We start from the raw sequence: 15971 nt of genomic DNA, 5'->3' as shown, positions 1-15971 counted from the left end.
TTATTAGCCTGTCATTCAAAGGGATGATCATTTCTATATTTTTAGCATTTAGAAATCAAATGATCACGGTACAGGGGACTTGGCACGATATACTCACGAGTCATGGCATAGCACGACAGCTTTCCCGTTATTTTTTCTGTTATCAGTACACTCACTGGATAACGGATTTAATATGTTAGTTACGTACGAGTTTATGAAAATCCAGTAGTTTTTGCTCATACCAATGTATATGTATTAATATATTTCCCAATATTTATTTACATTTACAAGTATTTGATTGTGAACTCAATTATTATTGTATAATAACTTAAAATTATTATAGGAACTCAAACTTCAAATCCAGATTCGCCCCTACCTGACCTTCTTGGGCTTGTTTGGTTTATCGTTGGACGAATGGATTTTCTAATTTAAGGTGTTTGGCTTGGAATTTTAGTTTTAAAGAATTGAGGAATTGAAGACTAGTGAAAATGAAGCACTCAAAAATGAAGAAGTTCGTGTTACGGAACTAACAACTTGCTTGGATGGATAGTCGTTACGTATCATTTCATAATGTATCATATCGTATTGATTGTATTGTATTGTATTGATAAATACAACCTTTGAATGTCATTTTCCGTCATTTCCTTATGTCAAGTGTAAAGAAATAGATCTTGTGTCTAACACAACCCTCAAGAGCTAGGTTTGTCCAAGACAAAACACCTACCCACAACCGATGTGGGAAAATCAACATTACTATACGTGCAATACTGGACATCTAGAGCCATGGATAATATAAGATGGGGCCCAATATCGGATAAACAACGAATTGGGATAAACCTGGGTATGATACCATGTTCAATTGTGTGACAATCTCATCTAAAGGCTTAAACGGTTAGGAAAAAAAAAAAAAAAAAACACTTTTACTAATTAATTATATTCTCAACATCAGGCATGAAGAATAAGCTTACAATATTACAAAAAAGAGAGTAAGAATAATAATAGACAGTAGAAATAAATATTTTTAAAATTAAACATTCATATTATAAACAAGACAACTAGCAGCGTGGTAGCCTTGCACTTCTCTCTTTAGGTATAATATGTAAAACCACATAATTGGGATGAACTGATGAAGTATCAAAAGTCATCAAGGTTCTTTTCAGGCAACCACAAAAGCACTAGATGAACCTTCAAAATGCTTAACTGAACCAAAAAGAGCCTTTGCAGCACCAAAGTGTCTGATTCTGTATACACCTGAAGCAGCCGATTCCGGTATTCTCCACTCGATCTTCGCCTCACTTCGAGTGCTGAGTTTAGCCGGTCTCAACCATATAAACCGAAGACTAAAATCGTCATCATCATAAGCAGGAACCCAATTGTCCTTTCCTTGAAGAATCTCAACGAGTGCAAATGTACCCTCGGTCATGAGATCATTTCTCGGGCATGCTGAATGGAAAGAAACCGAGACAAGGTCACCCTTCTTGAACGTGGAACTTTGAGGAACGTCGGTGATTAAGTCCCCGAATTTGGAACCGAATGGGGTGGCATCCATTATGACAGGTGGCAACAAGCTTATCTGCTTTTCGAGCATATCGGGGGGCTGAGGGCCCGCTTGCAAGGTCTTTCCTGTGATAAGAGCAGTTGCTAGTTTCTTGAACTGTTGGATGTAAGCGCTAAGCGTATGCGGACCATAGAGTGTAGAGGCACCCTAAAAGAATTTCACCAAAAGTAATTTAAGATCATAGTAGAGCAACTTATTACACATTTGAAAATGCTCCATGAGACCACTCATTGACATTAACATGACAAAAGAGATTTTAAGTTTTCAGACAAGCAGAAAAACAAAGTTTGGGAATTGCTAACAAAGCAAATATTCTAATTAATAGTTAACATCTCAGAAGATCTTTTCCATACATAAAGACAGATAATGCCTCATAAGACGCCGGGAGGTGGGGGTGTTGGGGGTGTTTTGGATAAGCTAGCAGCAGAGTGATTGCAACTAAAAAGATGAACCTGGATTTTAATTTGTAAAACATTGAGGTGTAGTTAGAGGAGTGTACCATATAATTTAGCTCTTACGTTGAGATGAGAATCATAGACTTTCTATTGCCCACACAAGAGAATTCATTTGCCTTATACCTAACCTCATTGTAATAGATACCATTTAAGTCGGTCTTTATTGTCACACACTATCTTGGGAGAACTATATCGAGGTTGTAATAGAATAACTGTCTTTACAACCTTACCCTTTCTTTCTTTTTCCTGATTCTGGAAATTGGATCAAAAAGAGGGATGCACAATGAGTATAAAGGACTTCTCGGAACATTTATATTATAACTAATGCACTATATTTTCTAATTAACTGACCTCATATCTCTGTATCTGGTACTCCTCAAAGGTGGTTATATATTGTGAATATGTATTAGTCAACCCAGCTATCACAACATGAGTATTGCTATCGAACTCCTTGGTAGCCCCACTCGTGAGCACCATCTTCACAGCATCTCGCAGACGTCTACCCGCCATGGTAGTGAATTCTATTGTGAGCAAAACAGGAAGATTTATGTAAACTGAGAAGAAGACATCTCAGAATCTACCACTGCATTAAAAATCACTAGAAATAAAAGAGATCATAAGTCTTGATTGATACCTCCAGGTACACTGAGAATGACCAGCTGACCTATTCTTATAATCTGAAGAGGAAGTATTGAAGGCTGCCAAAAAGAAAAGACAAAGGAATCAACCATTGAACATTATAAACAGGAAATCTTGTTGAATGCTTCTAAGCATGCAATTAGATTAGGCTTTTACATGTTGAAGCCAAAAAAACCAAGTATGACAAGAATTTGGCCAGAAAAATGAATCATATGACAAGAATTTGGCCAGCATTTGGTTAAAGTACAACATACCCAGTGTGATCTTATCAGTGGGGTCTGGAGAGAGCAGGTTATACGCAGACCTTACCCCTACCTTGTGAGAGGTAGAGAGGCTGTTTCCGGTTGATGTGCATATGGTCAAAGTGAGATGAAAAATAGTAAAGCTTGATAACAAAACCTATGGATTTAAAGTTGTAGAGGCTTAGTTGTCAACTGTTACAGTGGTAGAATAATAATCAAATTTCTAACTTTCACCCTCAAATTTTGAAATGAGAACACTAGATTAAGCAACATTGTGTTATATTGTACCAAAGTATTTTAACACATTTGAGATTCCGAATATCGTAATAGGAAACTCTTCTTAACAAAAAGATAGTATTCCTTTTAGCCTGATATCACAAGTACACAAGCATTCTACCGATAGAAACTTGAGGAAGAAGAACACATAATTATTTGTTGCTAGAGATCCTCTCTGTGTGGAAATATTTTAGATGTGACAGAGCAAGAAAGCTACTTACCGCCCAATCATAAGGCAGCTTCATTTCACCAGTATCGAGCAAAATGGGCTTGGGAAGTTGACACTTTTTTTGTTCTTCGCCTGGTGTTTTAAGCAAGTTTCGCACCAACCTCCAAAAAGCATTTCCCTGAAGATTTTTCCAGTAAGATGAGCAAACATAAAATCACTTCATTCACTCTGATTGATATTGGTCAAATAAACAACAGAGTTCTTTTTAATAGGGAATTAATATCATTCTTGGTCCCTCAGTTATTGATAAATTCTGATTTAGTCCTCATGATATCGAACTAAGCACATTAAACCTTCAAATTAATTGAATTGTGCACTTCTGATCCCTTTAGTTGTAAATATTCACAAATTTATCATAATTATTAGTCGTTCTATTACATAATTACTCATGTGTTATGTTAAGTTTGTATTGTTACCCTATATTTGATGGTCATGTAGCAGTAGTACTATATAAATAGTCAAATATAACATATTTTCTACATGAAGGGACCAGAAACACATGTTTTAACTAATTGAAAGTTAAATATGTTGAGTCATACATCACAAGGACCAAAAGCAAAATATACCAATAACCGAGGAACCAAAAGTACTATTATCCCTTTTTAATACCTGGTCATCTCCTTGCTTAAAATCAAATGCTCCAGGTCCATCAGTTGTACCAGCAGCAAATGCAAACCCCATTGCAGCAGGACAGGTTTTAACCGTTTCAGTACTACCGCCCTCTTTTGGAACTGTAACCTCAAGTTTGGAGAAGTCCACATAGGTGTGACGAGAGTCAACTTTGCCTTTTACTTGCTCTGTTGCTTTATCGAAAAGCTCCACGGCTTTTTTAAATTGTCTCTCTCCAATGATGCGTGTACTCTCAAATTCATCTGGATATCTGTCACCAAGCAGAGGATGATGTTATGAATCAAACTACCCAAATTCATTTCTCCAAATAGGACTCACAAAGATGGAAATGCGCCTAAACCAAAGTAATAGACTATAATGCATACCCTGGTCCTCGACCATAACATAACTCGTTCTTTCCACCGCATGTACTATGATTGAAGTCACAAGGAAGCCCTGTGTCTGTGCAGAACGCACCGAGCACATTGGGACTGACATCACCACAGTTTGTTTGACAAAAAGCAGAAACAAATCTCGGCCTATCAGCCAACCTTAAGGTACTTCTGACACGTCTGGCCACGCTCATCAACCTGGTGACTGGCTTACCTGGAGAAGACTGGAAAGAAGCAGCAAGTTCTAGTAGCTCATGATCTGCATTTAGTTACAATCTGATTAACAAGTGTCTTTAGTTATGAAACAATTGTTTTTCTCAACTTTCAGCAAGCAATATAATACTATTATCCTCTGAGCTTTCTCTTATTTTCATTATATTCTGTTTTTCCCAAACAGAAAGTGAAAGGTCCAGAGAAGAACTCTAGCGATTAGAAATTGGAACATGTGGCCATATTTGACTAATATTTTATGAAGAATAGCTTATGTCAAACAAGTCAAAGGTTAATGTTAAATCATATAATATATAGGTTTAAAGAAAAACAAATCCAATACATCGATCTAGGTACAATCTACTATTAATAAACAACCAGCACTTTGGCTCGACTGAGATAATTAGTAATATGGAAAAGGAGAAAATCACTTACGCTTTCCACGTACAGTTGGTATGATGTTTGAGACTCTTCGGGGAAGTTCTCTCGCTTTAGATATATTAAGGTGTGGTGTTTCAGTATTTTTCTGATCGAACCAGTCTTCCATAAACCGTGCAGCAGCTCCTTTGTTGTCCCCACTAATCAAAGAGTTAGTTCGACTCATAGAAGTTCCATGAGTTGCAAACCAATTAAAGCTGCCTACTGGACCCCATTCATCATCAACAAACTTTAAAAGGGTCATTTCTTTGTCAACATTGTACTTATATTTACTACGTTCTCCAGCAGGGTTATTCAAATAAGCACTAGGGCTACGACTCACGCCAGCATCCAGTAGCTCCCCTGTTGATGACAACCAAAACTCAGTTAGTCTGATGCTAAGATGAACTTGTTAATTAGCCAAGACCAAAGTTCCTTCTGTCGAATATATAGGTTTTTTTTTTACCAAAGTTGCTTCTGTCGAATATATAGGTTTTATTTTTTTTTTCTTATTTACTGTAACTTGAAAAGAACACAAGCAGAAGCAAAGACACCAGTATTTGAGCAATTTACTCAAATGCAGGCAACAACATTCAAAAAAGCTGATTTGGTGATACTAGTAACAAAAATAACAATAATATAGAAATAAATCAACCCCAGATGAAAAAGATCAAAGCAAAAGACTAAAAATTGGGGAGCAAATTCAAGCAGGTAACTAGTAAGTTCCCCCAAAATATTTTCTCTGACGGCAGTTAGCAATACCGTTATATAAGGCCATAAACAGAACGTAGTAAGCAACTAATAGCCTGTTTGGCCAAGCTTCTAAAATCAGCTTATTTTGAAAAGAAAGTGCTTTTCAAAAAAGTACTTTTGGTGAAAAAGAGCTGATGTTTGGCTAATTAATTTGAAAAGTACTACTGGTGAAAAACAGTTTGTGTTTAGCTAATCAATTTGAAAAGCACTTTTGAGCAGCAATTAGTGTTAGACCAAGCTTTTGAAAAGTGCATCTAAGTGTATTTTCTTAAAAGGGCTTTTCAGAAAAGTTGAAGCAACTTTTTCCGGCTTCTCAAAAATAGCATCTGCTTCTACTCAAAAGCACTTTCTCATCTCCAAAAGCTTGATCAAACACCTCAACTTAGAGGGGAAAAAAAAAGACACTTTTAACCTTGGAGAAGCTTGGACAAACAGGCTATACAAGAGGACAGGCACCAATCATCGGAAAAAAAAAAATGACAAATAATGAACAATTGTAAAGATCTAATAGGACAGCTGGACATAGAAGAAAACTAACGATTGCAATCCTTTGTATCATTGTCAAGCAAGAGATACAGAAGAAATCAACAGCCTCCTACCTTTATTGACAAATATTGATCCAGGTCGGAGATTTTCATGAGCTTGTATGATACTTTGCTCGATCCCATTAACTACAGCATCAAATGATTGACGGACAAAACCAAGAGATGTTACGATATAAGTAACGTATTGTAGATAACCACCAGGGCCAGCATGGGTGTGAATCCCACTAATAGCAACATTTTGTTCTGTGTAAAGATCCCCATACCTGGAAAAGCAGCAGTTAACACAAAATTTAGCTTATTGCACCATCAAGCACGAACCTAAAACCAGTTAACATAACAAGAACTTTTTGCATCTTGTCGTACTTGAGTCCTTGACAGATTCAGTTGGAAATAAGAGGGTGTTTAGCTAAGTTTATAACCTGGTCAAACCTATCTTATAAGCACTTTTTAGCCTATCTACGTGTTTGGAGTTTGGTAAACACCAAAGTGCTTATAACTTAAAATCAGCCAAAAGTCATAAGTTGATCATCCCCAACTTATGGTTTTTCAGCTCATAAGCACTTTTGGTTTGACCAGGTATTTTACTATTTTATCTTTTAAAAGTTTTTCTAATTTTTTCCCAAAACAAAATTCCTAACTTCCTCTTCACTTTGTATCCATCTTTCCTCCTTTTTTTTTTTTTTTTTTTTTTTTTTTTTACAAGGATACTTTTAAATTTATATATATATATTTTTTTTTTTGCAAAAATTCCAAGGGTATTTTAGTCATTCTAACAAAAGAACAGCTGATCAACACTTTTTTTACCAAACATATCAACTGCTTATTAGTAGTTTCAACACTTCTATTCAAACATGTAACTACTTATTTATGAAATTAGTTTCAGAACTTAAAGTTTATCAGCTATTTACAATCAGCTAACAAAAAGGGGCTCTAAATAAACCATATTAAGGAGGGTATGAGTACCTAGCCTTCAATCTCTCAAGAACTTTGATGGTTACAAGCTGCGAGGCCATGCAAGCATCAAGGTTCACAAAAGCAACTCGCTTCCCCTGAGGTTCAGCCACAATGAACGTACGAGCTCGCAATCTGAAGTGAAGGCCCGATGCAATCTGTTCCATGTTAGCATATCCCATCATGTTTACATCAGCAGCCGGCCCAGTTATATCATAGCTTCCAAGCCCGATTAAGTAATCGGAAGCTTCAACTCCTCCTTTGCCATTCCCTTGTGATACTAATAACAGCAACAGAGCCAACCAAATCATCCCTATAGATCTCCCAACCCCACCTTTGAGACAAACAGATAATAATCCCATCAAGTTATCAACGAGGCGCTGTCTTGCAGCTTAATCAGTTGAACACATCCTCCTATATAGAAAAGGAATTACAAACAAAATTTTAAAGACTCAAACTTTAGATACTAATTGCAGCTACTAAAGATATATATAAGCTCAACAAATAAGAAATCCTCTGACATCAACAAAAATAACCAGAACTTTACACTAAGCAGTTTCTAGCCTTAAGCTGACCCCAATCAATCCACCTTTTAGTATGAACAGGTAACTAGGTGGATAAAAACCCAAAAATATAAACCCTAAGTTAAACGTGAGCTTAAAAGTTACCGAATCGCGAAAAGAACCTTGAGTAAGAGGTGCATAAAAAATTACAAACAAAGTTTCAAAGATTCAAAATTTAAATACTAATTGCAGCTAAAGATCTATGTCAGCTCAACGAATGGGAAATCCTCCAAGTAGGGGCAGCCACAGTGGTAATTTCGGGTCCGGCAGAACCAAATAACTTCGGTTCAAACCCTGTATTTGTGTTTAAAAAAAATACATTTAATATGTACAAATAATCTATCCAGAACCAATAACTAAATGAATTGCAACCAAAATTTTAAAGATTTGAACTTTAAATACTAATTGCAGCTATATCAGCTCAACAAATAGGAAATCCTCTAAAATCAACAAACATAAGCAAATTTTTACAGTAAGCAGTTTCTAGCTTTAACTAACCCCAACCTGTTAGCGAAAACAAGTAGTTAGGACGATTTTAAAAAAAAATTTAAAAAAAAACCCTAAGTTAAAGGTGAGCTAAAAAGTTACTAAATTAGAAAGGAACCTGAGTAAGAGATGCATAAAATTGTGCTAAACAATTATACTTGAATCAGCTAGTCCTCAATAATGAGATATATATACAAACAAAATCTTAAAGATACAAACTTTAAATACTAATTGCAGCTAAAGATCTATATTGGGAAATTCTCGAAACAGAGGCAGAGCTACAGGTTCGAACAAATCCAGTAACTTTTACTTAGATTCTGTATTTGTATTGGGAAATTCATTAAATGTGTATAAATAGTTAATTGTGAACCCAACAACTAAATGAGCTATGGATTCCACGGCAAATTCAGAACTCATAAACTTCAAATCTTGGCTCCGCTTCTCCCTCCAAGATCAACAAAAAATAAGCAAAACTCTACACTAAGCAATTACTAAAAACCAAAACATTCAATATTTCAACACACGAATAAGCAAAATTTTACCAAGAAAATTGTAAAGAATCAAACTTTGAATACTAACTGCAGCAGAGTGGAGCAACCAAATAACCTCTACTCAGATCCTGTATCTGTAGTAGGTAATCCATTAAATATGTGTATATATATATTTAACAGCGAACCCAATAACTAAAATGAACTACGAATTCGATAGCAAATCGAAACCCATAAAAATAAATTGCAATCAAACTTCTAAAGATACAAAAAAAAAAAAAAAAAAAAAAAAAATGTTTTTGATAAGGTAATAGAAGTAACACTTTTAAGATTCAAACTTTAAATACAAATAGCAGCTATGGGTTCCATGACAAATTATGAATCCATAAACATCAAAGATAAGCAAAAATAATCAAAACTTTACACTAAGCAATTACTAGCTTTAGGCTAACCCCAACTAATCAACCTGTTAGCAATTAACAAGTATTTAGGAAGATTTAAAAAAAAAAAAAGAACATTCAATATTTCAATATAAATAAGCAAAACTTTACCAAAAAATTTGTAAAGATTCAAACTTTTAAATACTAATTGCATTAGGAAATCCATTAAATATGTATAAATATTTACTTGCGAACCCAATAACTAAAATGAGCTATAAATTCAATGCCAAATTCAGAATCCATAAAACAAATTGCAATCAAAATTTTAAAGATTCAAACTTTAAATACCAAGTATTTTAAAAGACTCAAACTTTAACTACTAAGTATTTTAAAGATTCAAACTTTAAAGGTGAACAAGTAATTAGGAAGATAAAAACTCAAAAACATAAACCCTAAATTAAAGGTGAGCTAAAAAAGTTACTAAATTTGGAAAACATAACCTGAGTAAAATGTGGCATAAAATTGTGGAGAGCTAATAATAGCAATTCTTGATTTCTATTTTACACCCAAACTTTTAAATATTCAAACTTTAAATACTAATTGAACATAAAAATTAAAACCCATCATATTAAAATTCTGGATTGCCTTAAAAACCTCAAAAACATAAACCCCAAATTAAAGGTGAACTAAAAAAAGTTACTAAATTTGGAAAATAACCTTGTGCTAATAATAGTAATTCTTGATTTCTTGTTGAATCAACTACTCCTCAATAACGAAATATATAAAGGAATAAGGAAAAATAATATTTAAAAAAAAAAAACAGAAAGGTATGTTGCGTTGGAGTGAAGTATGAACTTACAAATTATTATAATACGAAGCTTCATTTTTTTCCTGCTAAGTGTTGAAAATAGAGTAGTACTTTACAAAAACGATGTTTCCTATTATTCACACTTGAATACTACACTTCCTCAATTGAGATAATGTTTTTAATCTTTTTGAAATAATGGTCAAAACTACACACGTGAAATATTACTTTTTTTTTTTTTTTTTTTAGTTTTCTATCTGAATTATCGCCAAGTTTTTATCAAAATATCTTATCGATTAGTATTTGATGGTGGGTGATGTAAAATGGCACTCCGCACGGATAATTAAAGGAACTAATAGGAAAAAGAATTAAAGAAAAGAGATAATGGGTAAAAACATACCTGAAGTATTACTTTTTTGCGAGTATCCAGACTAGTTCAGGTATTTTTTTGATAAATTGTTGGTGATAGTTCAAGCAGGTAGCGCAAGCACTTAATAGTTTAGGTGTGTTTTTATAAAAAGCTAGTAATGCAACCACCTTATAGTTCACGTAGAAAACTCACAAAAAAATGATACTTTAGGTGTGTTGACCATTATCTCGTCTTTTTTACGTTTTCTAATTGACGGAGTACAGAATTTAAGAAATTAAGGAAAATTTTTGAATTTTATAATTTTAAATTAAAGATGTATGCATTTCTTTAAATCTTATAGTCTTAAATTTGTCAGGTAAATGTTAAAATTTAATAACTTATTAAATATAGAAAAACATACTGGACAGACCAAAAGCAAAAGTAAGACCGTTAAATTGGGAGAGAGGGAATAGATACTTTACAAAAACGATGTTTCCGATTCACACTTCAACACCCTTTACCCGTTTGGCCATAAGAATTATTCACTTTTTTTCGGATTTTTTTTTTCACTTTTTCCAAAAATCAGTGTTTGACCATGAAAATTCAAAATACAACTTCAAGTTGTATTTGGAATTTGAAAAACAGGAAAAACTTATTTTTCACTTTTTTTACCATCAAAACCTTGGTGATGTGTCTTCTTAAACCTGTCGCATGCTCAATGTTGAAGAATTTTTTACAATTTTGTCAATAAAATGGAATTCTCACTAATTAATGTAAAAGCAGTAACAGTATTACTATTTTAAGTGAGCTTTAATCTGCAATTTTAGAATTTATGATTTCATAGATCGTTGGAATCTAGAAGTTTTAAGGATTCTTTTATAGTTGCTGTGAATATGGGTTTTTGGATGAAAATTTTGGGGAAGAAGATGGTGGTGTTCTTATTACATGGATCACGTGTACTACATCAGTGTTTTTAATGTTTATTTTTAATCTTTTTCAATTAACACACGATATCTTTTTTTAGTTAATTTATTAAGTTAACGGTCAAAAACACATACTCAAACTATCAGTTGTTTTTAACACATAAATGGTGATAATTCAGCTATGAAAAAAATAACTAATAGTTAGAGTGTAAAACTTGCGAAAAATTAATAATTACCATTATGCCGAAAACAACTTATCACTGCCTTCGTCTTAGTTGATGTAAAAATATTTGATTAAGAATGAAATTTGAGCAAAAATTATAATCTAAAATAAGTTTGAAAATTTTATACCTATAAATCATTTTATTAAGAATAAAATAAAAAAATTAATAATGAATTGTTATTAAAAATATAGAAGAATATAATAGTGAATTGTTATTAAAAATATAGAAAAATATATTATTTTTGAAACTAACTAAAAAAGAATATTTTGGGACAGAGAGTAGATGCCATAGTATCACCATAGAACAGCGGTACATGTAGTAGCAGACAAAGGAGCCTCACAAGTCATAAGGCTATTACTGCTCTTGAATTTTGGAGGTATGGGAAATTAAATTCTAAAGGATGACAAAAGTGTGGTGGTCCTTTTATATTGGTACCCTTTTAATTGTATGGTAATTGTCTAACTCATCTTTATTGTTTGTATTTTTCTTTTCAAATCTGCTTTGAATTGTTTTACTCGAGCCAAGGATCTTTCGGAAACAGTTTTTCTGTCTTCACAAGACAGGGATAAAGTCTACTTACACATCACTCTTCCAAGGCTCATTTAGGAGATTACACTGGGTATGTTATTGTTATTATAAGTTGGAATTGTCTAACTCATTCCATATCGATAAACAGTTTAGAACAAAATGAAATGAAGTGATCCTTTATACTAAATCCATTTCTTAGTTGGGTATAGGATAACATGCTGATTTAACTATTTGGATTGACATAAAAATAGGTGCTTCATATATGTGAATATGATCTTGGTCCCACGATTATATAAGGAAAATATAATTAAAATGGGGTAATTCGGTGACTTTGAACCTGTTTGGATGGGCTTAAAAAAAAACAGCTTGTAAGCCAAAAAAAAAATAAAAAAAAATAAGTTGGGGTAGAATCAAAATTGACGATCAGAGCCAGATTGAAAGCTAAGCAACGAAGAATCAAAAGAATTTGAAAAGTCGTTAATTATTTTTTTATTGAACAACATACAAGATTTAGATGAATCAAAACCATTTAGAGCAAAAACAAATTATACTTAATAAATTGATATATGAATGATTTAGATTCAAACTCATATTAAGAGAAACAAACAAGATCTAATTAGTTCTCACTTATCAAGTGATTACATCGCCTATAATCGTAATGTCATATGTCAGCGTTTTGATCGCTTCACAACACTGTAAAATGTAAAAAGAATACTGTCTAGTTATTTTAGCATCGTTTGTTAAAATATAATCAGCGTGTGCTGAGTATTTGAAAAATAATCACAAACTTAAAAATACGAAAGATTTTGATAGGTAGCCACTTTTTCCTTAGAATATAATCTTCATTTATAGCCAATAATTATAGCATTAGATTTACACATAACAAACTCTAAATAGATTTAACAACTAATTAGAAGAGTCTTCCAAGTCAATACTTTGCGACCAAGGCCAATGCTTTCTTGATCAGCCTTCCATGTTGGTCGTTGGACCAACGCAACAAATACACACACCATTAACACATTGTCGAAGCCCAATTTTGCATGGCGTTGGGCAATCTGCTACCCACAAACACAGGTGATTTTTTTTTTTTTTTTTTTTTTGGTTTAAAGTACTCGCTAGTATCCGTATTAGGCCCGACTAATCCGGATTCGTGCCGGGTAGTCCCACATTCAGTGCGATCCTAACAAGGGTGACTTATGCAGGTTAATAAAAAATTTATTGGTAACACACACGTGTTGTTGTCCCATCACCATATTATAGGAATAAAAAATTTATTAGCACAATAATATACCCAGTGTAATTTTATTACTGGGGTCTGAGAAAAAAGAAATTATTAGCACCCAGCACAAAAATTGAAACATGTTAGTTCTTGAGATTGAAAGTTATTAATTGTATGGTTGAGGCAGATCTAGAGTTAGTATGGCCAGAGCTGGTGCGATTGATAATTTATATGCATTTCTAATTAACATGTCATTTTAATGGTCTGATTTGAAATAGTGGGTGCAACTGCGCTTACTACTGACAACTTAGATCCACCATGTAATAAGTAAAGATTCTAAAAAATCACAATTTAATTAAAACCTTCTTAAGGTAATAAACTTATGATTAGAATATTGTGTGTGTTTGATTTGGAGAGAGAGAGAGACTAACCAGTAACCACATGAAAAGACCAATAAGGTAGAAAAGCAAAAACAGAATCATTGAAGTTTTGTGTAAAGGAAAGTCTTTTAGTATTTTTTTTGGCTTTAGAGTGCTTCTTGTTGTGCATTTCATAATACCTAGTTCATTAAGTACTTGCCAATTTTCTAGTCAACAAAAAATTGATAAGTTTATTTCCAATTGTGAAAATGTAAACTTTGTTTCCCATTTTGAATTTTGGTAATCTAAGTAATTTTTTTAATTTTTTATGGAAGGATAGTAATGGAAAACGTCTGGCTAAACCTAACCTTGTCTTCTTATGAATTCCGAATTCCCTGCAATGCAATTCACATTTTTCTTTAAAAGGCAGAACCTCTCTTAAAGTAAGTGATAAAGTGAAGCAGGGTGATTTACATAAATAGGATAATTATGTCACTATCTAAGTTTTGATCCTGTTTAAATAAATTTTGTAAAAACTTATTTGCGGGTTAAAACTTGGTTGCAAGTCCTACTGCATCGCCAGAAGTTATATATATATATATATATATATATATAGATATATATATATATATATACACATCTTGAAAGTTAGTGGTAATGGTTATGGCATAAGACTGGTGGTGGTTCTGCAACGGTAGTGACATAGCAGTGATAAAATGTCACCTTCGCCTAAATTTTTAATTGAAGAATCAAAACCATTCAAAGTAAAATGGAAAAAAAAAAACTATACTTAATAAATTAATATCTGAATGATTTAGATTCAAACCCATATTAAGTAGAAACAAACAAGATCTAAGTTCTTACTTCTTAAGTGATTACATAGCCTATAAGTGTAATGTCATTTGTCAGACGACTTTATCGCTTCACAATATTGTATAATGTAAAAATAATACCGTGTTGCTATTTTTATTGTCGCAGGTTAAAATATAATCAACGCGTGTGAAGTATTTAAAAAATAACCACAACTTAAAAATATAAAAGATTATGAAAGGTCTCCACTTTTTCCTTAGAATATAATCTTCATTAATAACCAATAATTATAGCATTAGATTCACATATAACAAACTCTAATTAATAGCTTTAACAATTAATTAGAAGAGTCTGGCAAGGTTGATACTTTACGACCAAGGCCAATCCTTTCTTGATTAGCACGGCATTGTGGACCAACACAACAAATACACACACCATTATCACATTGTGGAATCCCAACTCTGCATGGCCTTGTACAACAAAGGGGTTGTCCCATCACAATATCTGAGGAGTGAAAAAAATTTATTAGCACCTTGCATAAAAATTGTAACATCTTGGTTCATGAGAAATTGAAAGTTATGGCATGAATGAGGCAGATCTAGAGTTAGTATGTTTAGAACCGTTGCGATTAATAATTTATATACATCCTAATAGAAATTTCACTTTAATGGTTTGATTTGAAAATAATAATTGCGACTACACTTGCTTTGAAAACCTAGATCCACCATTTTTTATAAGTTAAGACTCTAATAGATCAAAATTTAATTAAAACCGTCTTAAAGTCATAAATTTATCATCGAAATATTGTGTGTGTTTGTGAGTGACTGAATAAAAGAGAAAGAGAGAGAGAGAGAGACTAACCACTTGAAAAGACCAATAAGGTGGCTAGGAAAAGCAGAGTAATTGAAGCTTTAACCATGTTTTTTGTAAAGAAAAGCCTCTTTTTTTTCTTTTTTTTTCTTTTGTGCTTTAGAGTGCTGCTTATTGTGACAAATATATAACACCTTCTTCATTAAATACTTGCCAATTTTTTGGTAAATAGAAAACTGATAAGTTTATTTCCGATTGTGAAAATGTGAACTTTGTTTCCCATTTTGGATTTTGGTAATCTAAGAAATTATTTTGTTTATGGAAGGTTAGTAATGAAAAATGTCTAGCTAAACCTAACCTTATCTTCTTATTAATTCCCAGTAATGCAATTCACATTTTAAAATAAAGTGGGTGATACTGATAAAGTGAAGCAGGGTATTTGCTTAAATAGGATAATGTTGTATCACTTTCTAATAAGTTTTAATTCCGTTTAAATAAGTTTTGTAAAAATAGTTTGCGGATAGAAACTTGGTGACGGGAGAGAAATGAGAGAAAAAGTGAGAGAGATAAGTGAGGAAGAGCAGACTAGACTGGGAATAGGGTAAACAAAGTGTCACGACCCAATTTAACATAAGTCGTGCGGGCACTTTCCTTTCCCACCTCAGTAAGCGAACCCTCGAACCAGCGATAAATAAAGACTTGAATAATTAAATCAAGCAAGCGGAAAGAATAAATACGTAAGTCTCACAATAATGTATATGGTAGAAAAAGT

General features: G+C 33.0%; 1 protein-coding gene and 1 long non-coding RNA gene across 4 annotated transcripts; both read right to left on the bottom strand.

Moving 5' to 3' along the window:
• Nucleotides 1-966: 966 nt before the first annotated feature.
• LOC132037427 (neutral ceramidase 2-like) lies at nt 967-10144 on the bottom strand. 3 transcript variants are annotated; one of them, XM_059427944.1, is made up of 10 exons: nt 10032-10144; nt 7268-7669; nt 6359-6567; nt 5025-5369; nt 4374-4638; nt 3988-4258; nt 3371-3496; nt 2627-2690; nt 2344-2513; nt 967-1684 (listed from the first exon to the last, which is right to left on the bottom strand). In XM_059427944.1, exons 2-10 carry the CDS (start codon nt 7615-7617, stop codon nt 1136-1138), a joined length of 2349 nt encoding a protein of 782 aa, XP_059283927.1. In that variant the 5' UTR covers nt 7618-7669; nt 10032-10144; the 3' UTR covers nt 967-1135. The 3 variants fall into 3 exon arrangements, with proteins under 3 accessions (XP_059283927.1, XP_059283928.1, XP_059283926.1); XM_059427945.1 differs by lacking the exon at nt 10032-10144 and adding an exon at nt 9818-9901; XM_059427943.1 differs by lacking the exon at nt 10032-10144 and adding an exon at nt 8847-9057.
• A 4472-nt stretch (nt 10145-14616) lies between these two features.
• On the bottom strand, nt 14617-15625 carry LOC132037974 (uncharacterized). Its single transcript, XR_009410150.1, has 2 exons — nt 15251-15625; nt 14617-14893 (listed from the first exon to the last, which is right to left on the bottom strand). It is a non-coding gene; the product is annotated as an uncharacterized LOC132037974 (long non-coding RNA).
• Between the last annotated feature and the right edge of the window lie 346 nt (nt 15626-15971).

Source organism: Lycium ferocissimum, chromosome 11, assembly GCF_029784015.1.
Source record: "Lycium ferocissimum isolate CSIRO_LF1 chromosome 11, AGI_CSIRO_Lferr_CH_V1, whole genome shotgun sequence".
NCBI classification, from domain to species: domain Eukaryota; kingdom Viridiplantae; phylum Streptophyta; class Magnoliopsida; order Solanales; family Solanaceae; genus Lycium; species Lycium ferocissimum.
The sequence above is the reverse complement of the archived record's forward strand: the minus strand, read 5'-3'. Positions and strand labels throughout refer to the sequence as shown.